Raw genomic sequence first — 25,829 nt, forward strand, 5'->3', positions numbered from 1 at the left:
AGTCTTGTGATTCAACTTGGAAACTTAAATCTCTCAAAGAATAACTTTTCGAATAATTCCTCTCTTTGTTTCTGTTCAAAGCTGAGAAGGGCTAAGAGTCGGAGAGCTTGTTTCTCATCTCTTGGTGTTACTTTCTTGAATTTTGGCTCTAAATTCATAGTGTCGAGAAGGATGGTTCCAAGCAAGGCTTCACAACATTCTCTATCTTCTCTGAGCATGTCGTCACTCAACAATTCAGCTACCAAAGTACATGAAGATCCAATCAGATCGATAATTCTTCTCTCCGAAGGAATGTCATAACACTTCTCATCAACGTGATGATCAATAATTTGATAGACAAAGTTGCCCAATAGTGGTTCTTGTTCTGGAGTTAACTTGTTGTGATCTGTGAGAATGACTTGCAGATTATTCTCCTTTCCTAAGCTTTCTAAAACATCAATAAGAGTTGGATTTTGATGATAAAAGATTAAATCCTCTCCACTAATACCAAACTTTTCCAAGAACCAAGTAGCATCCGTTCTCAAATTGTATTCATCGGCTGGAATATTAATAATAGGAATGGAGGTAATCTTGTCTCTCTTATATTGAGCATAGGAAAAGACAATTGATGAAACTATAGAATCCAAATCACTAGCTAAGAAAGAATTCGATGATAATTTAATCCAATTTTTACACAATATTCACATTTGATGATTAATATTAAATTAACAATTAAAAATTATTAAAATTCTTCTCAACAACAACAAACCTTGATTTCCGAGACAGATTGCCAAGGTGCCACCATTAAAGGTCTTGTTTGTTACAAGATCTTTACAGGATCGCAAAAAAGACTTCATCAGTATTTTTTTAGTGAAGTTTTCCATTCTGTATTGTACAGTATTGGCGGTTGGTTATCAGTGAAGGACATTAGGAATTGTCTTTCTCTTAATAACGCGTATTGAGCGTATCAAGTCAACTTGACTCCCAACAGTTGGTAACGATATTACCAGTTGCTCTATTAAGGGAGAATCTTTTTGAAGGAATGAACGGTTAAATAAGTTTAACACAGCACTACAGATCCTGATTAATGGATAATTCTTGAAATTGTAATGAAGTAAATATCTTTCATAATAAGTATGTTCAATTCGAAAAGTGCATTTAATTGTCATTCTTGAAACAAAATCAATTCATCAGAAGACATTAAATATCTCTTAATAATTTATATTGATGTTGTTTTCAAGGCGCCAATATAACTGCTTCAAAACTGATGCTCATCATTGGTCATCATTATTAATACTCTCATAACTATATCATTTATTGGTCCGATCAATCTTCAGTGTAGTTGCTGCTCCTTGCTTTTTTACATCAGCAATCATCTGGTGTTATTCCTTAATGAATCGTGATGTGTTTTGTTGCGTTGTGTTTTCGTTGCAGCTGTTGAGGTTTATTGTTGTTGTGGTAGCTGTTGAGTGAAGCAAGTTTGGTGATGGGACAGGAAAAGCCTTGAGATGAAACAACTACAAAAAAAAATTCAAGTCTGAACAACCTTTGAAAATCATCTATTTTGAATTGCAATATACATCTTACTTTGAAGGAAGAAAGAGTACCTATTAAGAGAATGATGATGGACGAAAACAATTTTGAACAAGATGGACCTACAACAAAACCCTTATCTAATCAATTTTCCTCAGGACTAGATGAGCAGCATCATAATAATACAATGAATGGTAATCATGATGATATGAAGACCCATAATGATTCGAAAGCAAAACATGGAAAGATAAGCACACCAGGCACACCAGTGAGAAGTAAAAGTCCAACCCTTCCAAAGGAGAAGGGAACTAAGAGTTCGGAAAGAATGAGAGAATCATGGAAAACACCAGAGGAATATAAATCAAAAGCATGGACCAAGCCATCAGCTTGGGGTGCATCTAAAATGGATAGATTTAAGGATTCTAAACAAGAGGCTCCTCCAGCAACCAAGTACAATCTCAACTTGTCATCACTTGAAATTAAGGAATTCAATTCCATGTTCAAGTCTCAAAGCCCAAGATTTAAAGATGCTCGAGTAGAAACACCTCCTGCCACAAAGTACTCTGTCTTTGATCCTAATCTTTCAAAGAAAGGAGATTTAACTTCAACTTGCTTTAAAACAACAACTAAAAGAGAATATGAAACAGAAATCAAACCTAAATCTCCAGGTCCTCTGGTATATGAGCCAGTCATTCAAGCAATAGATGCCAAGAAGGCTGTAGTTTCTTCTTTTAGATCCTCCTTTGATCGATTCAGGGAGAAAACCCCATCATCCCCACCTTCAACAAAATACAATACAGCAACTTCATCTTTTAGCACTGTAAAAAAGGAAGCAACTTCATTCGGATCAACTTCTCCAAGATTTGATAAGGTTAGAACACAAGCTCCACCAGCCACAAAGTATGATACAAGCAAGTATTCCGATTTCAACAAAACAAATTCTCCTAACAATGCTGGATCTGCTCAATTCCGTTCGTCTACTGATAGATTCTTCAGAGCATCTGAGAAAGCAGCAAAATTAACACCACCAGCAACAAAATACACCATTCCAAGCAATTTAGATGAAATTATTTCGAGACCACCAACAAGGAAGTAAACTGTAAATCATAATAAATCAATATTTTGTACATTTTATCCAAATAAAACAACTTTAGTGAAAGCTATCATTTCCTCTTGAACTGGTCTAGTTTTTGGATGAAATATTTTTCAAATTAGAATAAAGCAATGCTAATATTATGTAAATATTTACAAATCGATTTATTGAATGTTACAAATTTGAGATTGGTTCTTTTCTCCCTTTGATTTCTTTCCACTCTTTGGAGGAGGAACACTATCGTCCAAAGCATTAGAAACTTCCTTAACAGCAGTCTTTGTCAAAGATCTAGCCTTTCTCATCATGGCATCGAAATCATTGTCAGAATCAGAATCACTGCTGCTTCCTGAATCACTGTCTCCAACAAGATCATCAAATTCGGAGAGAATTTCCCTAGCTTTTTGCTTAGAACTGATAGCAGCAATATCTTGTTCAAGTTTCTTGATATTCTTCTTGAGTTTTCTGTAATACTTTGAACCGACATTGGCCTTACCAGTCTTCTTAACTCTTGAACGCAAAGATTCATTTTCAGCCAAAGCAATGTTAAGATCAACAATCAAGTTTGTCTTTTCGCTGGTTAATTGTTGATTAACTTGCTCCAAAGTTGTAATCTTTTCCTTCAAAACTGATGGATCAACTACAGCAGCTTCAACATTAGCTTCAACAGTCTTCAATGAAAGGAATGGATCAGCAGAGTTATCAACATAATTTCCATTCATTATAGCCAAGTGGAAGCTTCTCAATTGATTCAATCTGGTTTCAAACATATCACGAGTCCATGTTTCAGAGTGACCAGTTTCAAGATCAGTAACTTCAACTTCAATTTGAGAACCGACAAGTTTAAGATCAATAGCAATACTTCTCTTAAGTTCAGCTACCATGATAGAAGCTTCTTGAATCCAAGGAACTAATTGAGAAACTGAATCGGTACTAGCAGAGGAGGCAATAACAGTTGTCTTTACAGCTTTTTCTATGATTATTTGGGACTTTTCAGCCATTTCTTGTTGAAGTCTATTTTCCATATCGAACAACTTCATAGACATTTCCAATTCCTTTCTTTGGAAGTCTCTTTCCTTTTCTTCCTTTTCTAATTCAATCAATCTCATTTGTTCTAACATTGCCTTAGTGTCCTTTTCGGCATTAAGAAGAAGTTCACTTTGCTTAAGAGCTAAGGATCTTGCCATTTCTTGTTGTTGTCTTTCCATTTCAACCTTTTGTCTTTCGATTTCTTCTTGTTGTGCCATCTTTTCTTCCAAATATTGTTGCTGGAGGAGAGTAAACTTTTCTTCTGCCTTTGTGGATGCTGAAGCAGCAACTGTATTTGATTTTTGGATTTGAGTCTTGAAAATAGCTCTTACAGCTGTCATCTTGAGTCTGTTGTCACTTAACTTTCTTTCATAATCTTCTCTTTCCTTTTCCAATTGCTTTTGATTTTCTTGCTTGGCAGAAACGAGTTGATTTCTGAGTTGATTGACTTCTTCTTCACTAGCTCCAGATTCAATCTTAGCAAGGAGCTCTCTTTCCTTAGCTTGGAAAGAACCAACCAATTCCTTTTCTCTCAACATGAACTTTTCCTTTTCTCTTTGCATGATGTCTTCATGTTCCTTATTCTTTTTTGTCATTTCTTCTTCAACCTTTGAGAGTTGTTCTTTATACTTTCTAGCTTCTTCTTCAGCTTGTTTTGATTTTTCTAACTTTTCCTTGAGAACAGAAACTTCAGAGTTGATTTGGACTCTGATTCTTTCTTCAGATTGAGCAAACATTTCATTTTGAGCCTTGATAACACCGTCAATTCTTTCCTTTTCCTTCTTCAATTCTTCTTCATATTTGGAAACGAGAGCACCATTGTGTTGGTTCTCAGAAATCAACTTTTGAATTTCAAGTTCTCTTTGTAATTTTTCATCAACTAAAAGTTGCTCCTTCTTTTGCAAAAAGTCCTTTTCTTCGTTGATCTTTTTTTGATATTCAGCTTCCTTTTCCAAGATCTTTTGTTGCAAAGCTTGATTTTCCTTTTCTAAATCTTCCTTATGCTTCTTTCCAATGTTAATTTCAGCCATAAGCTTGGATTCAAGTTCCATGATTTGCTTTTGGTATGATGAAGAAATATTCATCTTGGAAGCTTCCAACTCTCTTTGGTACTGCAAAACTTGTTCTTCATTCTTTTTCTTTTCAGATTCCAACATTTGTTCAATTTGCTTTCTTCTTTGTTCGTCATTCTTGTTTTGCAACAATTCAGCTTGCAACAATTTTTCCTTAGTAGCATATTCAGCTCTGAGTAAATCTTCTCTCTTCTTGGCATTTTCCATTTCTTGTTGAATGAGATCCTTTTGGGCTTGTCTTTGCTTTTCAATTTCAGACTTGACACTGTTGATGGTTTCTTGCATTTCTGTTTCTCTCTTCTTATGTTCTTGAACAAGTTGGTTAGTCTTTTCATCAATCAAATTCTTACTGAATTCATCCCATGCAAGTTTCCAATCAGAGTTGTTAACAGCGCCTTCACTAGGGTTATTGTATTGATAGATCAATCTGGAACCGATAACAAGTCTGTCTCCATTCTTGATCTTTGTCTTTTCCTTAATTTCTACACCGTTAACATAAACTTTGGCATTTTCAGATGGAGTGATAAAACCGGCAGAAATTGTGGCATGTGAGTCTAAAATACCAGCACCTTGAATTCTGACAGTGTTTCCTTCAGCAGCACCAATATTTGTTGGTTCTTGAACATAATAGTTAAGTTTTCCACTCAACAATGGATCTTCATTAAGGTTACTAATATGCAACTTGTTCTTATCGAAATCAAGTTCAACATTCATTTCCTTGAAAAATTCTTCTCTCTCCTTTGCCATTTCTTCAGTTCTTTTAATCTTTTCTTCGGTGGTCATTTGCATTTCAGTGATAAGCTTTTGGGAGGCATCTAATTGCTCCTTCAACTTGTCATACTCTGCTTGGGCAATTCCTCCAGGAACTCCAGTAGAACCCTCAGTATTTTCTCCAGCAGGAACAATACCCTTACCAGCAAGTTGATTCTTCAATCTTTCAACTTCAGCTCTCAATTGACTGATAATCTTGGCAGAAGGATCTTCGTTAACAATAGCCTTGTTGACAATTTGTTTAGCTCTGTCAGCATATCTGAGGGTTGAGAGAGATTCATCATAGTTGACATCAGCAGGAGAAATAGCAGCAATCATAATAGTTCTAGAGTTACCACCCAAAGATTCCTTAAGAAGGTGAGTTAACTTGGAATCTCTGTATGGAATGAAGGCAGTAGAGTTTTTTCCTGTGCACTTATCAGCAAGAGCCTTAATAACATTACCCAAAGAGGTCAATGAAAGGTTAATGTTAATACCTTCTTGAGCTCTAGCACCAGTAGCACCAGTTCTGGCCATTCTTTCGGAACCTGCCAAGTCGACAAGATTGATGGAGGAAACCTTTTGAACTTTTTGCTTTGTTTCAGGATGTTGAACGGTTTGCTTTACATATAAAATAAAAACGGTGTGAGCTCTAGATGATGTCTTATTCATGGCAGTAGCACCAGTAGTTCTAGCATCTTCACCTTGCTTCAACAACTTTAAAATTTGATCCTCTCCTTGAGCAACGTGCTTTGACAAACCCTCTATGATTTTTTAAATATTCCTCAATAAGATCCAACAATAAATTCTTCACTTACCAATATAGACACCTGTTTGTGGATTTTCTCTGATTTTTAGACCACCTGTTGGATTGTTCTTTGGATTGAAAAGATCCTTAATTTCTTCGTTATAAATTTCCAACATGGAGGCTTCAACACCATATTCAATAGGAACTGTGTTTTGAGACTTTGATTCTTCAATCTTTTGGAAAATACGCTTAGAAGCCATAGTGACTAAACCTTCATCCTTTCCTGGATAACCAATCATACTGTATGATTTACCAGAACCAGTTTGACCACTATTATTATTGTTGTTTAAATACAAATTATTCTCAACAATTTAACACTTACTAGGCAAACATGGAGGTGTTGTATCCTTGCCAACAGTTAGCAAGCATAGATTCTCCCATATCATTCCACAGAACTTTGTTATCAGCAAAGTTGGCATCAGCGCTATTAAAGCTCCAATAAGAATAGTCAAAAGTAAATTTGTTTTCCTTTCCTGAGGCAGGATCGCTTTTCCCAAGTCAATACAACCACAATTTCCTAAAAATTACTTACACCAAGATGGTCTGTGGACCATTCATTTGTACAATACATTTTGATTTACCTTCAATTTCGTAATCCTTGAATGGTCTTACTCTCACAGCAACCTTAACTGAATCAGCTGATGACATTTTTTAATGAGGGTGTGTAGAAAAGGGAGAGAAGTTGTTGAATTTTTTTTGGTTGAACTTGCCCTGATGTTGTATAATTAAAAGAGCCAGCCGAATAATTCTTTCAGTTATTTTACCTTGATGTTCGTGAATGAGTTGTAGTTGATGGTTGGCGGGAATATTTGTTCATCATAAAAAGTTCATTGTAGGGGATCGATTGAGAACATGTTCCCATTGTGTATCTCTTTTGATATTGTGTGATGGAATCAATCGATAGGCTGATCCTAATCATCTACCTCCGAATTGGATTTTCCTTCTTAAATTAATAAACATTAATTTATAGTGAATTTCCTTTTCAAAAAGAAATGAATAGAAAACTCGTTAAGCAATTTGCAAAATTAAATGGAAATTATCATCATCAACATTCATTGATGATGAAGAATTCGAGACAGTCCTTCTGTTTGTGTGTTCTTTGCATGAAAGAAAACCCGAAACTCTCCTCAAAAGATCAACCTATTAAGCAAACTCTCAAAGATCCTCTCCAAATGGCCATGCAACAACAAAGGGAAGTATTAGAAGAGAAATCGGACGAAATTGCTCAATCAGTCATGAAAAACTTTCAACCCATAACTACCAATGAAAGCGAGAATCAAAGAGGACCATCCAACAATGAATACAGTCCTGAGAGTAAATATAAATTGGATGATGATGGAATTGATAGAAATTTGGATGGAATGGGAAGAATTCTCAATTCTCAACAAGGAAAAGTTGCAGAAAAGACAATACCACTCAAAGTTGACAAAAGCCGTGAAGATTTTCCTCCAACTCAAAATCCTCCAACTCCAGAACCTTAGACATTTGGGTTAAAAGTGTTTTTTTGATGTTTTATTGGAAACTTGATGAAATACCCAAAGTGGAAAGTAAAATTGCATTGTTGATTGTTCATCGTAGGCAAATGAAGCTCTCCTTCTGAGAACACTTCTTCTCTTTACTGTTTTCTTAGTTTTGTGAATAGCAGTTGGTTGGTTAGGTGTCGAATTGTCATTCAGTGAGGTGGTTCTAGTTTCAGATATCGAATTGGAATCAACCACCTTACTTATTGAAAAAGAGGTCTGTACATTCTCTTCAATGATCTGTTGGTGCTTTCTTTCATCAAGGTGATGATTTGAATTTTCTTCTGGCATTTCTCTCTCATTTGTCATGATTATTGAAATATCTTGATAATAACTTCTTATCAAATCTTCGTAATCTAAAGATAACATAAGCTGTGTATCTTCATACTTGTCAATGATTGGTTCCCTGCTCACTGGATCCAACAGTGAAGATCTTGTGGTATTGGTGGACAATGGTGGAGAAAAGGAAGGAGATGGAAGGGAAGAGCTAGCTGATGAAGTTCTTGTTGGGGCCAATTCATCACGAGAATAGTATTGACTGTTAAAAGAACAAGATAACATTTGGTCGCTATTGACATTTCTTGGCAAATTTCTCTTATTAGTTTCCTCTCGAGACGAATCAATGACGGAAACAAGAAATTTCAGCATCAGGTCTTCAACAGAAGTAATTTTCGACATCTCTGTTGGGATTGTTGTATTAGAAGTGTATCAATTTTGTTTGTTTTTGAAAATTGCTATTGAGCCAAACGAATTTCATCGAAACCAAGCGAAACAATATGGTGGGAAATTTTTACTTTTCTTGTCACACACCTTCCCTTTGTGAATTGTCAAACTGTGACAGCGCTAAATCCAAATCCATAAGCTAGAACAGAAAAAGGCTGATAATACACCATTGTTGACACTAGTAGCATCTTTCGTCCACTTTAAGCTAAATTTCTCCACCAATTTCACTATTGTTTTGGATTTAAGCAACTGTATTGTGTAACCAACAACTTTTTAGAATCGTATGTCCACGTCTTTGATGCTTGTAATACCTTGAAAATTAGCATGAAACCAATTATGCATTTCGAATAACAAAAAAGAATAAAACTGACCATATAAAAGGAATTTTGAATGTCCATAACAACAGAATCAAACCATATTGTTAAATAAATCACACTGTCCTCTAATACCGAATTACTCCGTTTTCTTATGCATCCTTAACTAATACTAAAAAACAATTCTATTTAGTAATGTGCCATTTTGACAAGTTTGCATTTGTCTTGAGATTTCACTCAGATTTTTTCATCCCACTTAAACATCCAATAAATCATGAAGTGATTCTTGAAAATATTTCCAATTTGTAAAACGTGTCATTTAATCACAAATCTTCAGAATCCTGCAAAATTTCACTCTTTGCAATATTTTGAAGAAATTTCTTCTTTTTCTTAATATTTAGAGGTAAATTTTTATAAAAGATGGAGTGGTTCAATAGTATTTTCTAATTCTCAGTTTTACTGTAAATTTCAAAAGGAATGTTTCGTCAGCAGTTTAGTTTATAAAACTAAATGAAAAATGTTAATTGATTTTAAATTTTTGGAAAGTGGACGAATATGAGGAAAATCCAAAATTAAATTGAATGAGATTGATTTTCAAAGGTAAATAAGGGAGCGGTAAAAATAGATTTCAAACACATCCTTAAAAAAATGAAACCGAAATGTTGTATTGGAAATGTTTCGAATACTACAACTTGGACGTTTAGTTCAATAATGAAGAGCATTCCGATAGAAGTTATACAACACAATATTTTCCCCTATATGGAACATGCTGATTTGAAATATTGTAGATTGGTTTGTAAACTGTGGGACGAATTTTGCCGAAACACATCAACATTTATTCTATTGAATGTTCAATTAAAATTTGATGAAGAACTGTTTCATTTAAACAGAAAAGGATTCGGTTTCCACGATTGGACAATCAACAAATTGAAAATTGTAAATAATAATATTGACTATGAATATATTTATCAGATTTTAAGAGAAATTAAACGAAAGAGCGATTTGGAACATTTAATTTTGGATAAAAGAATTGATTTCAATCAGCCAATGAGTCAACTGGTATTAAATTTCCCAAATTTGAAACATTTTTCTATGAACAGCACAAATCTCACCAATCATGCTGGTTTGATTCGAATAGTTTCCAATCTAGAAAGTTTAAAACTAAGAGTAATGAATTTGGAAAAGGACTTTCTTCTAAACTTGACCAATAATTTTGGATCCAATTTGGTAAAACTCAAAATTGGAGCAAGTTTTATTGGAAATGAACATTTATCATGTTTGACAAGCTGTAAACAAGCAAGAAATTTGAAATGTTTAGAAATTGTTTCAAGGAGACATGAAAAATTTAACATTGAGGCTAATTTTAGTAATTTTAAGGAAGTGGAAGAGCTGAGTTTGGAATTTGGTGATGCCAATGGCGAAGCTTGTTTGAATGAAATTGTAAAGATTGAGAATTTGAGAGTTTTATCCTTATCGAGGATGAATCTGGGTGATATTTCTAAACATTTTGAAAAACTGAAGAGATTAGAAAGTCTTTCACTTCATAATTGTAATTTTAAAGGATTGAATCAAGTTTACAAATTGCAGAGATTGAAATGTTTGAGTATTAAGGGAGGCACACTGGATGAGCAGGATGTTGTGGGAATTTCACAATTGGAGTTGACTAAATTGGCTTTGGATCGTTGTGGAATCTCTGCAGATTTGATTTGTAAACATTCAAGAATGAATTCTTTGAGGGAACTTTCTCTAACAGGAATTCCGCTCACTGAGGAAGCAATTTCAATAATAGGCAGAGAATTTACCCAATTGAGAACACTCTCCATTAGTTCAATATCAATGGAAAAGGAAAAACTTCAAAGATTGTTAAGAAATGATTTGTTTAGCTCTCTAAGAAATCTCTCCCTCATATCTTGCAATCTCAATGATGATCATTTGGAAACAATCTTGGACACAACAAGTATTCTTTCCAGATTATCCAATCTCAATATTGATTTGAATGATTTTTCAGAGAATTCCCTCAAATCTTTGCAAAATCAAAATGCTGCCTCAATGACAACCATTTCTACCCGATCTAGAAAGTCCAGTTTCAGCAATTCTGATCGACCTACCTCTCCCAAAAGAAGAGAAAAACAAGGATGTCTATTCCAATAAATCAACCAACTCGAAATCCAATTTTAATTCTCATCCAACTCAATTAAAGTACATTTATTTACAATTATTCCTCTTCCTCATCCACTACACATGCATCATCGCTTTCATATCCACTTGTTGATTTTCTTGGCATACGATTACCAATAGTGCTCTGGAAACGAGGAGCATTTGGATTTGGGAGTGGTCTCCTAGAATCACGAACAACAGCTCTCTTTCTAACTGGTATTTTGATTTTCCTCACTGTTTGTCCTTCATTGTCAACTTCTGCTGTTTGTTGTTGATTCACTCCTTCTACTGTATTTGCTGTTGGTTGTTGACTCATTTCCTCATCACTATTCGATTTTACATCTTCCGTAGTATCGTATTGTTGTGGAGATTCTTGACGTTGATCAACAACTGCTTGTCTTTGTTTTGGTGAAATATCCATAACTTCCATCACTGGAGGTTCTGTTAGATAAGTTTGTTTCGAATTATTCATCTCCAAAGGATTCAACAAAACAGGTGGTTGATTAAACGAGGTTTGTGGAGAAGTAGGAGTTGGCAATGCTTTCAAATACCCACTATGTGTCTTTATGCCATTGTGTGGTGTTGTACTAATTTGTGGAGGTGGTGCCTGTTTCTTCACTGGTTTATCCCAAGTTGTCGTGCCAGATTGTGCATGATGATAATAGTACTGATTGCTTCCGTAATCGTAGTAAGCTACCCAACCCTCTTCCAATTGTTCTTCCTGTTGTTGTTGTTGTGTTGTACTAGTAGTTGTTGTTGTAGTTGTTTGTGTGTTGGAAACAGTTGCAGTTGTTGAGGCAGTTGTTGAAGAAGAAGACGAATTATTGGAAGTGTTTGATGAGGATATTGAGGATGCTGATACTGATGATGATGATGATGTACTGCTGCTATTATTTGATGATTCATCATCTCCGAATATAGAATGTGCTTCAGCAATCAGGGTTGTCATTAAATTACTAGAATATTTGGAATCCTGGAGAATTTCCATGTGACTTTGAGGAAGATCTGATTTTAACAAGTTAGGAGCAAAAACAATGGCCAAATTACTTGGCGACATTTTGTTAATACTTGAATTTGCAGCAACTTTCTTCAAGAATAAACATAAATTCTTTAAAATTGTAAAGTTTGTGGGTGGAAGAAACTTGATTACTTTTTGAATCATGACCAATCTTTGTTCTTCATCAGGAATTCTCTGAATATTTGTGAATTTCATGAATAATTTTCATTTGAATTATATTTTCGAAAGTCAAATGATTCGAATAAGATCTAAAAACAAGTCTAAATAACATACCTCAGCTGCCAAAAACATTCCATACTGTTCATATGTCAATAAAGGATCCATCAATTCTCTCAAATACAATTTCAGTAAACTACTCGCCAAGTGAATTTCATATTTCTCATACGGAACATCAAATTTAATATTTTGCTCTAATTGTTGAATGACTTCATCTTCATCTGATTTTTTAGGTGAAATTCTAAAGATACCTTCAATCTTTAGTCCATTTTCGTCTAGATAGGACATGGCTTTTAATACGAAAGGAGGTAAATCATTTGGATCGAGTGGAAGTTTCTTTGCAAAAACTTTGGAATTTGCAAACTTTTCATTGGTTGGGAATTTTTGTGAACCTGGTGAGTTAGCAGCAACTGGTGATGATGGTGAGTTGGAATTGGTTGGTGGAGATGTCGATTTCTTGTTATTCTTTTTAAAGATTTTCATCCCTTCTTCTTTGTTTTTATACGAAAGTAAACTAATGCTATTAGAAATATGATGAACACACACTATTGTATGGTCAATATGAAGATGTTGAATGGAAGATGATGACGAAGGCTTTGTTGCTAATCCGAAAGTCCCAAATGATACTGTTGTGTTTTTGTGCTATTTTTTTTTATGCTTGTCTGAACATTCATTGGACATTTGACGTGTGAGCGGGTCAGCCAACAGAAACTTGATTCCTAAAAACCCGTAAGTCTGAGGATTCGTGAGACTCGAGATTAATATTGGCAAAACGAATCCACATATTTCATTGTAATCAAATGCCAAATGCCAAACTGTCGAGACAATAAAGAATATAATCAAGCAAAAACAAGAGAAGATGTAAAAAGAGACAAGATATAAATTTCTTCATTGTGAAAAACATCAAATATTGCAAACGAACATGAAAACAGCAAGTAACACTATTTTCTAAATTTATTCTTATTGAGGCAAGCTTTGATAGCATGAATTTTATTTCCTTTTGGGGATTGTTGTAAAATTAAAAGGAACAGGAAGTTTGGTAGAATGTCATGAAATGCTTGCCGAATCTATTCGAATCAATTTTATTATTAATAATTCGAAATTAGGATCTTTTTTGTCGTGTCTGTTAAAACAACTTTCGCACAGATTTAATAACCCAAAACGAAACTACACTTCCCACCAATACATTAATCAATGAGTTTACAATTATTGTAAAGGCATTCATCAAGACAATTTCAATTTTTTCAATGAAAATTGGAATTATAATTTGAGAGATTGAATCTCCTAAAACTTCACTAATTGTTTTTCCCAATAATTTGCTCGCAATTTTCAGCTCAAAATCTTGTAACAATTTTAAAGAGCTAACGTTTACAAATTGTAATGGAAGTGAAGAGTTTGATAAATGTGGAATTGTAAAATAATCAAATTTCATAGAGATGGAAACATGTTCGAGTGATATTTTACCTTGATCCCAAATAAAATTCTTTCCTTTTTGGTTAATTCTTTGAATTTTGTAATCAAATTCCAAATTTGTTAATTTAAAGTGATTTAAATTTTTCAAATCCAAAATAATAGTTGTATTTTCCACAGAGAAGAGTAAATTAGAATTGGAAAGTACTTGATTCAATAGTGAATATTTCAATTCGATGGATTTTTCAAATTTAATTGAAGAGAGAAAGTAAGATGAGAAACTTTCCGAAATGGCAGTTGAAGTTTTTGAGAGGAAGGTTGTATGTTCCAAGCCTGATGAATTTTCCAATAGAAAAAAACAAGCAAGCAACATTAGCAAAAACACGTGTTTCATTTTTTTTTGAAATTAGAAACTTAAGTTTATGTAGTTTACAATGAAGAATGGTCCCTGCCATGAAAAATTGGATAGTAATTGCAATTGTTAGTTTTTGGAGTCATCTTAATTTTATTTTAACAAAGAAACAAAAAGACTACAGCACCACAGGTTCCCAAGTTGTCTCCAACCTCAGTACTGATGTGGCTCGACGATGCTTAACTTCTCAAATCGGACGGGATGAGGTGCATTCATCGTGATATGGCCGTAGCCATTCAATTACTAGATTTCTGAGTTATAAATCAAAGTTGCAATCAATTTATTTTCGCAACTAAGCTTACCATGCAATTACAAAATAAAGTTGATAGACAATTGGTGAAACAGACCTGCCTTTGAAGGATGTAAATCTTTATTGATCATTCCATCAGGTCTCAAAATAATCCTACCCTGGAAAATTAAAAATATGCCGACACCAGGGATCGAACCAGGGACCTTAAGATCTTCAGTCTTACGCTCTCCCAACTGAGCTATGTCGGCTTCTTAATTCATATGTGTAAGTATTAAGGTTCCTTATATAAGAAAATGGAACTTTAGCAAAGTTGCCTCTAAATTGGTTAAATAAAAAAACCTTTAAACTGTTAGAAAATGTTTAATAAAATGGTTCCCCTCCATTATAAACGTCCAAATATTCGATTCCCTCGAACTGTCTAAATCTGAAGTAATGAGCACCTGCAACTGATTGAATTAGGGCAGGATCCATCTCACTTGAAACTATTGAGGCATCAGGAATCATTTCTGATGTTACCCTTTCAACAATCTCTTTCAGTTTTGGAATGTTAAAAGTACCTCCGGAAAGGATAACATGCTTAATCTTTGGTACTCTTCCATATGGCGAAGGAATCATTCCCTCTGTGATGGATTCTCTTAGTAACTTCTCAAAGTTTGCAAATTCGTTTTCACATAGAGTGTAAAATTCATCCCTTGTAACTGTAACAGAAGATCCATTTGAAAGTTCTACGATTGTGGAATTATTGATAGAAAGGGAACCCTTTACCTTTTCACATTGCTTAAGATCGATTGAGGAGCTGTGCTTTTCTTCCAAATGCTTCAATAAAATGAAACTGAAATCCTTTCCATTACAGCATTCCAAAAACTTTTCAAATATAAGATGACTGTAGTAGTATTGAGAAACCTCACTGATATTGACTACTGGCTTACTACTTGACCAATTAACCACTAGACAATCACTGCCCATAATTGATTGGATGAATGCATAAGGTATAATTTCTCTTCCATCCTCACAACATTGCAAGACTGACAATCCACAAGCTTTAGCAGATTCTACAACTAGATATTTATCCTCTGTTGGGACTAGTAATTGTACAATTTTGGTTGAGAAGTATTTCACATTACCATCAAGATTGATCCGATCACTTGCATAGCTTGTCTCCATGTGTTGTTTGAATTCTCTGAATAATTCCTTCATTCTTTCACTGTTCGAATAAATATTTTCATCATTCGTTTGAATAACTTTTGCTGTTACTCCAACTGAATTACTAATTGAAATTGAAGCTTTCCATCGAGTTCTTCCACAATCAATTGACCAAGGAGCATGATTAAATTTACATCTGGAAATGATATTGTCTCTAATAGCTTGATCTCTTAAAGTAGTAATTGCCCATGAAATAACAGGTTGAATTCCATCCAATTCAGGATTGTAATCAACTCCCATAAATCCAGAAATGTAATGAAACTCTTTCCACTTTTGATGATTCAACACCTCGACACTTGTTGCCGTAATTGGATTAGGGAAGCATCCAATTTCAAAAGCCTCTCTCCATCTGAAAACTTTTGCAAGTTTCTCAACTTCAGACTCTCCAGTTTCTTCAAACAAGTAGCCCTGAGAGAAATCATCAGTATATGGTTCATTTTCAGCAAATTTAGAATCCATCTCGATAAATTTCTGTAAATGGTATGAAACTCTGTTCTCTTTATCATATGGGAAGAAGTAATTGATCCATCCAGAAATGAAATCAAAGCCACTGCTAGAATCAAAGAGAGCAATACCATTCCAAAATGTTTTCAACTCTTCAGTGAGAGTTTCTTCTTGGGCTGTTTTGATAATCCTATCAAGAATGAGTGTCAAAACCTTTCTCCACCAAGCCATATCATATTCGTCAAGGAGTTTGAGCTTCTCTCTCATTCCCAACCAGTCATCCATAGTTCCCAAAATTGTAACACTTGGAAGACCACATAAGAAATCATTCTTATACGAATAAAAATCCTTAAAAGCTTCCATCAACAACATTTTCGAGGCAACTTTCTCAACTTGGGTAGAAGTTGAAAAGTTGTGATCTATAAAGTCCATCAATTTGATTTTTCTCTCATCTCCCTTATGGGATGAAACATCATTTACAATTGCCTGATGAATTTCATTCACAACTCCCTCCCAATTAATCTCAGCACTCACTGGATCAATATATTGAGGCATAGCAACAACAATATCCATCTTGTTTTGCTTTTCTTCAGCATTGCCAATCAATTCAGGTCTCAAAGCCAAATGCTTTACCAATCCCTGTGTAATCATCATCCAAATGTGATCAGGACTCACAATCAATGGATAATGTTCACTGTAAGCAGTACAATAACAAGCAACAACAGGATGAGGTCTCACCAATAGATTCTTCAATGCATAGACATTATCGGGTGAGTGTATGACACTGTAACGGGATCGAATTAAATCCTGATCAACTTTATCTCCCTTCTCAATGGTATTAGTAAATAATTGATTTAATAAAACTCTTTCAGAAGGCTGACTGTAGAGTTTGCCAATTTCATAGGGTTTGGCTTCTTCTTGTTCATCCTCATCAATCGGATGCTTCTTCTTTGGAGTCCATGATGAAGCATAGAAGGGAGTAAAATCCCTCTTACAAAGAACCTTCATGTTGCGCAATTTTTTTGGAATTGTTCCATCTTGTTCCTTAACAACAATATCTTTGATATCTGCTTCCAAAATATTTGTGCTTTCCCTTGTAAGGTGTTTTGTACAGTCCGCAGAGCAAAGATTGAGAAATTACAAAGGATTTGAAAATCATAAAATATATCTTACACGTTTATAACTTAGGGGTAGTGCTATTCTTTCTTACAGTAATTTCCTCATTTAGGTTTTCTTGTATGCATGCTAAAATCTTAGATTTGTTTTCAATGGCATAAAATTGTGACATTAAGTGAATTTGTTGAATTGGAGAATAGATTCTTATATTAATTCTTGCTTGAACTAGATCAAACCAATTAATGGAAGGGGGTGGAGCTAGAATTCCTGTAGTATATTCAGCAAGTGATTTCTCATCAATACTCCAATTATGTCTATAAATTTCTTTCCATATAACATCAGACTTGGCAGATTCGTACCAATGTCTACAAACAGAGAAACATGTCAATAAATCAGGTATATCCAAAAAGAGGAATATATACACTAGGGAATCTGTAGTAATACGTCTATTGAGTTCACCATTATTCTTCTTTGATCCTTGCTTAATTGTAAGTTTAAATCCTTCAATGCATTGCATTAAATAGTCAGATGAAATATATATACAATTATCAGAATTATTTGAGAAGGTTTTCTGAATATTTTGTAAACTTAATACTTGAGTGTCTGATCCTACTGGAAGTGTGACAATCTTTCTATGTTTGGGTTTGCTTTGAATGACAACAGGTTTTTCTTCTTCTGGCACATACTCATCATCGTCAGCTTTTCTCTTTCTTTTACCTTTTCCAGTTCCAACAATTGTTAGTTCAGATTCCTCATCCATCATCTGATCTGCATCATCTGTACTTGATTGAGGTGCACTTGGAAGTGGTTTAGTTCTTGGTCTACCTCTTCCTCTCTTCTTTTCCACTTGTGGTGGTGATGGAGGTGGTAGTTCAACACTTGATGAGGCAGAAGCTACAATTGTTTGTACAGTTGCTTCCAAAGGAGGTGCTGGTTTTTTCTTGTTGGAAGAACCTTTTGGACGACCTCTACTCCTCTTTCCTTGTTTTTCAGGTGTTGAAACATTAGTAGATGTTGTTGTGGCAGCTGCTTCCAATGATGTTTGTGTGTTTGTCAATTGTGAAGAGGTTGCAGATTCCTCAGTGCCAGTAGTACTACTACTAGAAGATGATGGTTTGCTTTCATCAGTTGCTTTAAGAGATTCGGAAACAAGATGGCCTGCATCATTGTACTTGATAAAAGGTCTCACTCCCTGTTGGGCTCCTGTACCAGGATCTAAAAAGCCTACATTAGTGGAATATTTAATACCACAAGCATTACATAATGTTCCTGTTCCAAGAGGTCCCTTTCTCCAAGTAGGAGTATCCATACATCCACAATTAGAGCAAACAGCCTTCGCTTGAATTCTCTTCACTTTCAATGAAGAAACAATAGAATCTCTTTCACCTTCTGCCAATTGTACAATTTCACCCTTCTTGCCAGGCTTCTTTTTCTTTTGGTGTTCTTCTGTGGTTGCTGTTGGTACTGTTGTGGATGCATCCTTGTCCCAAATTAATTGTAGTGTGGTTGGTGCCTCTGTATTGATTGTTGTTGGTGGTAAATTGTTACAAGGAAGGGAGGAAGAGGCTGGATCTTGTCTGCCAACTTGTCCTCCTGAGGCTGAAAATACATTGGGAATAACAGATGATCCATTCACAACACTACTAATAGAACCCTTCTCGGCACTAGAGGTTAATTGATCCAGAATACTACCGAGTGTTATTTCATTGGTGTTATCTGAGGTCATCCCGACAATCCCTGGCGTGTTAGTATCAACAGATGAAGCAGTTAGGGGTGTACTAGACTCTTGAACCTCTAGTTTGACTGTAGAAGATGACAACACGTCTACAGCTGCTGGACTAACAGTGTTAGCCTCCTGAGTTGTTGAAGGAGGATGATTCAGCTGTGTTTCTTCTTGGTTTTCGGAGGCGAGGCTCATTTTTTTAATTAAAAATAATAAAATATTTGTGATGATGATAGAAAATTGTTCATCAAAGGACAACCTGTTGTGATCTTTGTTGTAACTTGAATGGAACACAATTTTAGATTAATGGATTGTGTTTATTTTGTGGTGGTTGTACTGTGTCGGATGATCGTATTGCAAGACTTTCATTATCTAACTTTTGTCATTTTCAAATATGTTGATTATTATTGCAATGTTGAACACAATTTGGATGAGAACAAGGATTAGATTCTTTCTTGATGATGGAAAGAGAAAGAAGTGAACTTGCTATTACAATAAAGTTTAAAAAAATGACTTCGGCTCTGCAGCCAGGGAAAATGCTCAGCAACAATAACCAAACATCAAGTTGTTGCCCACCATCTTCTCAGTTGCAGCATCAGCAAGGAGGTACAATGACTATCGGAAGAATGTCTTCAGTGGCCAATCATCATAAACGTGGTGGAGCTAATAGCAATGGAAAGAGAGGACTGAACATGACTACAACAAGAATAAATCAACAGAAAGAAATTAATGATGGAGAGGGTATGAGAGATGATTCATCTCTCATTAATCAGAAGCTTCAAAATAGTAGTAATGATAATAATAATTCGGAAAGGGAGAAGGAAACAATTGTTAATTCAGATCGTTTGAGATTATTGCTTTTTAATCATAAAAGCAGAAATACAATTTATAATAATTCTCTAAATAAGCAACAAGTAACTGTTAAGAACTTGGTCCATGTCGGTGTTGAACAACAGCCAGCAAAAAAATATAATCATTCTCAATCAGAAAAATCAGACAATTGTTTTGATGAAGGAAATCAAGAGAAAATTAATAGTACTGTGGAAGAAATGAATTCTATTATAAAACCGAAATGGTTAAAATCTATTGTGGATAATCAGTGCGATTTGGGTTTTGTGAAGGAAAATGGAAATTGTACAAATATGAATCATTACCCAAAGATAAGGGAAAATAATTCTTTTATGGATACCAAATCAAAGAAAGTTTCAAAAGAGTCAATTAATGTGAAAAAGAAGAATGGTTCCAATAGGAAAATTGAAAGGACAGAAAAATCCTTTAATAATGTAATGTTGGAGTTATTCAAAGAAAGGTCAACCGAAATACAACCTCCACAAGATATTCAAAGTAATGACACAATGTTTACAAAGCTAACCAAGTCGTGGAATAGATTCTTATTCTGGTGGATTAAATGGAAGAGGGATTTCACCACCAACACCATTCACCAATTTTTGAGTTCATATGATCCAGTGATGAGGACATTTGAGTGTGTTTTCATATTTTTCGAAACTTTTAGAATACCCTATCCTATTCGATATGCTGTTCATCGAATCAGACACTTTTTATATTTGATATTTCAATTTGTGTGGACATCCACATTTCTCTTTGAGGAAAATTCAGAATTTGAACGTGAGCTTTTATCTCACAACAATAGAAGAAACGACTCTCAAATCTACAATGCCGATCCAAGATATTATTACGATGATGTAAATTACTATTCACAAAATTAATTTAAGATTATAAGATATAATAAGAAAATTGGTAGTATTAATATGAATTAGTTTATGCTCAACGTTAATAGCTAAAGTAATAGAAAATATATTGAGAATAGGGAAGAACGCCTTTTATTAACGTTAAATATTTAAAAAAAATATTTTAAGGAAACTCAAAGCCTTAGAAAATTTCTAACCGACGAAAATTTTCATCCCTCAATCAAGCGTTCTATCATTGTGATTATTATATATATTGCGTGTATATTTATACTGTTGGAAATTGTAGGACCAATCCGTTGATGATCTAATATTCACTCACAATTCGAGGAAAATGATAAGCAACAACAAGTTACCATCATCCATATTATTATCATCATCTTCAAATTCTAATAACAATAACATTTCAACAACACCACGAGGGGAAATGCTTACCATCAATGATTTGCAATCACCTTCTCCGAATAGATCTGGAAGAGTAGCCTCTTCGGGTTTATTATTGGCAACATCAACTCCTCCTCCCCTCAATATTTCAAAGAAGCTGAATAATTCAACGATGGGTTTAGCAAATAGTAATAATAATAGCAACAACAATAGTAGCAACAATAGTGCTCGTGTGAGTCCCCTCGTTGAAAGATTGAATGCAGTTAAGAACACAGCCCAATCATTTAATGGAGGATTAATGGAAGATTTAAATTCTAGGAAGGAAGTAGAACAAACCAAAGTGTACGAACTAAGAGATACTGTATCTAGATTGGAGAAGGATTTGACTATGGAAATGAGGAAGAGAGCAGATGGAGACAAGGTCTTACAAACAATGTGTGATAACAAGATAAATACTATACAGGATTTGATAGAGAAGAAAATGTCTGAAAAGTTTTCTCAAATGCAACAAACTGTTGATACTCTCACTAAACGTGTTCTAAGTCTGGAAAAGTGTTTGGCTGAGGAGAAGGATTATTCATCCAAGTTTTCAACCTCTATGAAATCTGGTGTTTTGGGACAATTGGAAGAACTCAGAAATCTAGTTGAGGACGAAAGATTGAATCGATTGGATAGAGAATCTCAAATGATGAGAAAGTTCAATGATGAATATTACAAACTCTCTCAAAAGTTAGACACTGAAAAGAAATCTAGGGAAATATTTATGAATTCCACACGTGAGGAAATTGAAAGAATTGAACAAGCTAAGGCCAAAATTGATCAGGACTTTAGAGCTCAACTCTTTGAAGAAATTGATTCGATTCGTGATGAAATCAAAGTTGAAAAGGAACAACGAGAAATTGTCGATGAGCAAATAGTTTCTTCCTTAGATACGATTATCAAGGAAGTCCACGACTCTCTCAGATTAGTTACTAAATAAAAGAAACAAACCTGTACTTCATTGATACAGTATTTTACTAATGATATTTTTGATATCTAAGCTTTTCAATATTTCAACAAGATTCGATTACATTGCAATGGCATTTCCAGATGGCGACAATGGCGACTTTTTTATCAAAATTAGAAAACCTTCCATACCAGTTTGTATTTAAATTTACTAATCTCTCCAAGCAAAGATATCCAAAAAGTTCTTCAAAAAAAATGTCATCAATACTCCACCTAGTTTTTAGATCAATTTTTAGAGTCTCTGTTTGGTGTTATGGTTGTTATCGATTTGTCACTGGTGCCTCGTCATCATCAAATAGTGATGTCTCCTCGGAAACCTTGCTATGGAATAAATTTATATCTGCTGGAATGGATATCAAGTTTGAAGAGGTTGAAAAGTTCAGACAACAGTCCAGAACACTCATTCCTATCATGTTTGCTCCAATGGATAATTCTCTATTCGGATGTGCTGATAAAATTGAAAAAATTGAAGAATTGAGAGGTTCCTATTGGATTTCATTGGAAAAGAAACAGGGAGCAGTTATGGTATTTATGCATGGAGGTGGATTCATCTCTGGTCATCCAATTGGAATGGATTGTCAATCGATAGTGTATGCTTTAAAGGATTTCAATAAGAAGAATTCGACAACTCAAAAATGTAGTCACGTCTTGTCAGTTGAATATAGATTATGTGATGATCCAAATAATAAGGATAGAATGGATAGAAATTTGTGTACAGATAATTTGAATGATCAATTGGAGGATTGTTATGAAGCTTTCAGATGGTTGATAGAGGAGAAGGGAATTAAGGCAAGTAATATTGTGCTTGCTGGTTATTCTGCTGGTGCTACACATGCTGCAATGCTAGTTTTGAAAAAGTTGATGAATAGTGAAAATCCAGAAATGTGGCCAATTCGATCAGTTGCCATGTGTTCAGCTTCATGTGATCTCTCCAATCGAATTGTTAACTCTGATGAGAAAAAAGCTGGTGGAGTAACAATTATTCATCAAGGTTTGAGAAATCTCATTACCAAGTGCGTTCCACAAGAAGAAAAGGACAAGTACTCTTTGATAGGAACAATGAATGAAATGGAAAAACAAGATTCTTCCTTCTTTTCTAAAGTATTAAGCACCAAATGGATTGTCAATTATAGTAGTGATGAAGAATTGGCAGCTTCCAATTTATATCTTGTGGATAAATTGCAAATGAAAGCTCAGGAGTTGAATCTACCAGATCATCAAGTTGTAGAAATTGCTGAACCAAACCAAATGCATTGCTATTTAGTTGGTTATTCTGTTCTTCAAGTTGCCAAACAATCAATGAGCAGATTCCTTGAAAATGCCTTCAATTAATAAACCTGTACATACTCCTTTTTATTCTAATAAGATATTAAGAAAAGTTTGTTGGACCATTTTTAGCTACCTTAGCACCTTAACAAGGATAATCATTATTTATAATTTTGATGTTGATGTATGTAATCGGGTGTGGTATAGTGGTAGCATTCCAGACTGTCACTCTGGCGACCCGGGTTCAATTCCCGGCACTCGAGTAACAATTTTATTTTATCCAGTTTATTTCTTTTTTTTTGTTTACGATTTTTATGTGTAATGTACTCCAGATATCTTACTTCTTAAGTACGTTTTTATTTTTTAAAATTCTTTTTATTTCCATTTTTGGAAACCTCGGCTTGAAGGTCATTTTTTTTACATCCAAACTAGCTGAGTATTTTGGTAAATTCAAATTATTTTTTTAAACTACTTGATTTGTGTTTGAAAGAGTATGAAAAATGTCTCTTCTGTTACTTTCACCAACACTAGTAATCGAGTTAAATCCTATCACCTTCCTCTAATCTCTGATATAAAAGCAGAGAAATTCAAAACATCCTTTTCCAAATAACAAGCTTCATCGAATTCATTAAACCACTTTGGTTGCATTTCTCTTTTTTATTAGATTGATGAATTTTCAATCAAAAATCCTTGATAATTAGTTATGGCTTGGTCACATCCAGGGATTTGGATTTTACTATTCATCATTTAATAATGATTAATTAAAAAGTAACCCAATAAACACAAAATTATAAGTTGACCCACTTGTTTTTGTACTATTTCCTCTTTTGTCAATTAACATTTTGAGAAAATCATTAAAAAATAAAAATTCAAAATAACCAATTTTAAACAAAATGAAAAAACTATCAATAACAAGCAAACTATTTACAAAGAAGTGGAAATTTTCCCAAAATCAAGTTCGATTTGTTCAAGTAAGTTTCAAACCCCAAATTAATTCACACAATAATCTCTGTTTTTGACAATGAAACTCACACAGACCGCATTGGTCACTGAGGAGGGAGATCGATTTGAACAGGAGGTTCAAAAAACACTCAAGGGAGATGTTGCCAAAACCATAATTGACTATCAAGGATGGAATGAAACTTTAGGATCATCCAGTGAGGCAATCGTTAAAGCAGAACGTTCAGAACAATTGAATGGACCAACGATGGAAGACCTTCAAAAACAAACCATTGAATTTCTTCATGAGAGAGAGGATAAGAAACAATATCCATTCGATAAAGAATAATCAATATGGAGATGAAATAAATTATTGTTCTACCTATTTCAAGCTCGAGAAAGGGATTTTTATTGAACATGAAAAGAACACGAATTGAGTATGAGAGATTATGAAGATATTCTGGTTAGGGATGATACAATACTTTAAATATCAAAGTTTATCCTCTTCAAATAGTAGTGCTGAGCTACTTAGTTGATTTTGTGACCATTAACTGAAATGTTACCATACTTGTAAATAATGACAAACAGAATAATGAAAGTAACGATACTACATGCAAGGAAACAGAAAAACAATCCCAAACCAATAGCTCCAAACTATTACAATTTCAAATTCTGATCTACTTACTTTTCTTCCTCTACTGCTATACTTGGTACGATTTCTTGTAATGAAAAAGAGAACAATCCAAATGATTGGCAAACAAAATCCACCCAAGAATAACAAAAAGGCCATGTCATCATTCTTGTTCATTTCAGAATTTTCATTTGGCATGAGTATTTCATTTGGTCTATTTTCTGTGAGTGAATGCTGAGTTTTCAATTGCTTACTTACTGGTAATTGGTTTGAGAAGGGTAACCATTATTGTGAACGAGTTGATCTTGCATTCGATAAATATATTTGTTTTCTATTCAAATTTGAGTTTCTACCAGTGATTAGTTTTTTTCTGATAATTGTTTCTCAAACAGAGTGAATCAAACACTTGTAGTCAATTTTGGCCATAAAACAAGTAACCCTTACAGTCAACATATTGGCATTAGATTTCAATGTGCTGCTCTTTCTTCCTTTTTACCTTGTGTAATCGTGATACATAATTATTGGAATGTTATTGGAAGGTTACATGAATTCACAGTATTCAAACTCTAATTCTGAAGAGATTTGAAGTTGGCGATTTCACAAATAGAGACCAATCGAGAGAGTAACACCAATTCTTATACTGATGAGAGTACATGAATCTTGGAATAATATCACTCTTAATCATATGAAGAATGATCGAGTGAGCCTCATCGAACACGTCCATTGTTAAAACCGACAAGATATTAGAGGTCGCATGTCACGCTTCATAGTATTGTTGTGAACTTTGAAAATTCCCAAACCAATAGCTCCACACTATATCAATAATTCATTAATTAATCATATTCAACATCTTTAACAACTTACCTCTATCACCAGTCAATAAGGCATTTTGTCTTAACATTTGTTATAGTTTCGAAATTGCAGCAATCATCTGATACGTTTCCATAATGAGCATGTTAATATATAGATCAGTACTTAAATGCTGACACTTGGTTAGGATAACAAATAGATTCCTTTTCAATTTTACAAATAAGGGATTGTAAAAATTATGTCATAACACCTATAGTCTATTATAGCACAGATTTGCTTTCTGACTAGAATGTTTTTGGAAGGTTACATACTTCTCCAGT

General features: G+C 34.2%; 11 protein-coding genes and 2 non-coding genes across 13 annotated transcripts; 7 read left to right on the plus strand and 6 right to left on the minus strand.

Moving 5' to 3' along the window:
• Nucleotides 1–11: 11 nt before the first annotated feature.
• NAEGRDRAFT_71532 (uncharacterized protein) lies at nt 12–863 on the minus strand (the record flags this gene model as incomplete). Its single annotated transcript, XM_002673342.1, has 2 exons — nt 12–634; nt 749–863. 2 exons carry the CDS (start codon nt 861–863, stop codon nt 12–14), a joined length of 738 nt encoding a protein of 245 aa, XP_002673388.1.
• An 836-nt stretch (nt 864–1,699) lies between these two features.
• Nucleotides 1,700–2,608, plus strand: NAEGRDRAFT_71533 (uncharacterized protein; the record flags this gene model as incomplete). The annotated part of the gene is made up of 1 exon (XM_002673279.1): nt 1,700–2,608. One exon carries the CDS (start codon nt 1,700–1,702, stop codon nt 2,606–2,608), a length of 909 nt encoding a protein of 302 aa, XP_002673325.1.
• Nucleotides 2,609–2,751: 143 nt separating this feature from the next.
• NAEGRDRAFT_80962 (kinesin-3) lies at nt 2,752–6,910 on the minus strand (the record flags this gene model as incomplete). Its single annotated transcript, XM_002673343.1, has 5 exons — nt 2,752–3,816; nt 5,020–6,218; nt 6,273–6,532; nt 6,585–6,749; nt 6,795–6,910. 5 exons carry the CDS (start codon nt 6,908–6,910, stop codon nt 2,770–2,772), a joined length of 2,787 nt encoding a protein of 928 aa, XP_002673389.1. The 3' UTR covers nt 2,752–2,769.
• A 344-nt stretch (nt 6,911–7,254) lies between these two features.
• NAEGRDRAFT_71535 (uncharacterized protein) lies at nt 7,255–7,743 on the plus strand (the record flags this gene model as incomplete). The annotated part of the gene is made up of 1 exon (XM_002673280.1): nt 7,255–7,743. The coding sequence occupies one exon, from the start codon at nt 7,255–7,257 to the stop codon at nt 7,741–7,743; it is 489 nt and encodes a 162-aa protein (XP_002673326.1).
• Nucleotides 7,744–9,467: 1,724 nt separating this feature from the next.
• On the plus strand, nt 9,468–10,970 carry NAEGRDRAFT_71536 (uncharacterized protein; the record flags this gene model as incomplete). The annotated part of the gene is made up of 1 exon (XM_002673281.1): nt 9,468–10,970. The coding sequence occupies one exon, from the start codon at nt 9,468–9,470 to the stop codon at nt 10,968–10,970; it is 1,503 nt and encodes a 500-aa protein (XP_002673327.1).
• A 40-nt stretch (nt 10,971–11,010) lies between these two features.
• NAEGRDRAFT_59007 (rho GTPase activating protein) lies at nt 11,011–12,857 on the minus strand. The gene is made up of 2 exons (XM_002673344.1): nt 12,268–12,857; nt 11,011–12,168 (listed from the first exon to the last, which is right to left on the minus strand). The coding sequence occupies exons 1-2, from the start codon at nt 12,691–12,693 to the stop codon at nt 11,035–11,037; spliced, it is 1,560 nt and encodes a 519-aa protein (XP_002673390.1). The 5' UTR covers nt 12,694–12,857; the 3' UTR covers nt 11,011–11,034.
• A 1,600-nt stretch (nt 12,858–14,457) lies between these two features.
• On the minus strand, nt 14,458–14,530 carry NAEGRDRAFT_t528. The gene has a single exon. It is a non-coding gene; the product is annotated as a tRNA-Phe (tRNA).
• Nucleotides 14,531–14,642: 112 nt separating this feature from the next.
• Nucleotides 14,643–18,963, minus strand: NAEGRDRAFT_71538 (GATA zinc finger-containing protein; the record flags this gene model as incomplete). The annotated part of the gene is made up of 2 exons (XM_002673345.1): nt 14,643–17,022; nt 17,114–18,963. 2 exons carry the CDS (start codon nt 18,961–18,963, stop codon nt 14,643–14,645), a joined length of 4,230 nt encoding a protein of 1,409 aa, XP_002673391.1.
• Nucleotides 18,964–19,394: 431 nt separating this feature from the next.
• NAEGRDRAFT_71539 (uncharacterized protein) lies at nt 19,395–20,495 on the plus strand (the record flags this gene model as incomplete). The annotated part of the gene is made up of 1 exon (XM_002673282.1): nt 19,395–20,495. One exon carries the CDS (start codon nt 19,395–19,397, stop codon nt 20,493–20,495), a length of 1,101 nt encoding a protein of 366 aa, XP_002673328.1.
• Nucleotides 20,496–20,808: 313 nt separating this feature from the next.
• On the plus strand, nt 20,809–21,837 carry NAEGRDRAFT_71540 (SF-assemblin; the record flags this gene model as incomplete). Its single annotated transcript, XM_002673283.1, has 1 exon — nt 20,809–21,837. The coding sequence occupies one exon, from the start codon at nt 20,809–20,811 to the stop codon at nt 21,835–21,837; it is 1,029 nt and encodes a 342-aa protein (XP_002673329.1).
• A 374-nt stretch (nt 21,838–22,211) lies between these two features.
• On the plus strand, nt 22,212–23,195 carry NAEGRDRAFT_51648 (uncharacterized protein; the record flags this gene model as incomplete). Its single annotated transcript, XM_002673284.1, has 1 exon — nt 22,212–23,195. One exon carries the CDS (start codon nt 22,212–22,214, stop codon nt 23,193–23,195), a length of 984 nt encoding a protein of 327 aa, XP_002673330.1.
• A 126-nt stretch (nt 23,196–23,321) lies between these two features.
• Nucleotides 23,322–23,392, plus strand: NAEGRDRAFT_t525. The gene has a single exon. It is a non-coding gene; the product is annotated as a tRNA-Asp (tRNA).
• A 1,204-nt stretch (nt 23,393–24,596) lies between these two features.
• NAEGRDRAFT_71542 (uncharacterized protein) lies at nt 24,597–25,600 on the minus strand (the record flags this gene model as incomplete). The annotated part of the gene is made up of 4 exons (XM_002673346.1): nt 24,597–24,722; nt 24,754–24,913; nt 24,958–25,003; nt 25,564–25,600. The coding sequence occupies 4 exons, from the start codon at nt 25,598–25,600 to the stop codon at nt 24,597–24,599; spliced, it is 369 nt and encodes a 122-aa protein (XP_002673392.1).
• Nucleotides 25,601–25,829: the final 229 nt, after the last annotated feature.

The sequence above is a fragment of the Naegleria gruberi genome (genome assembly GCF_000004985.1).
Source record: "Naegleria gruberi genomic scaffold NAEGRscaffold_47, whole genome shotgun sequence".
Taxonomy (NCBI): domain Eukaryota; phylum Heterolobosea; class Eutetramitea; order Acrasida; family Naegleriidae; genus Naegleria; species Naegleria gruberi.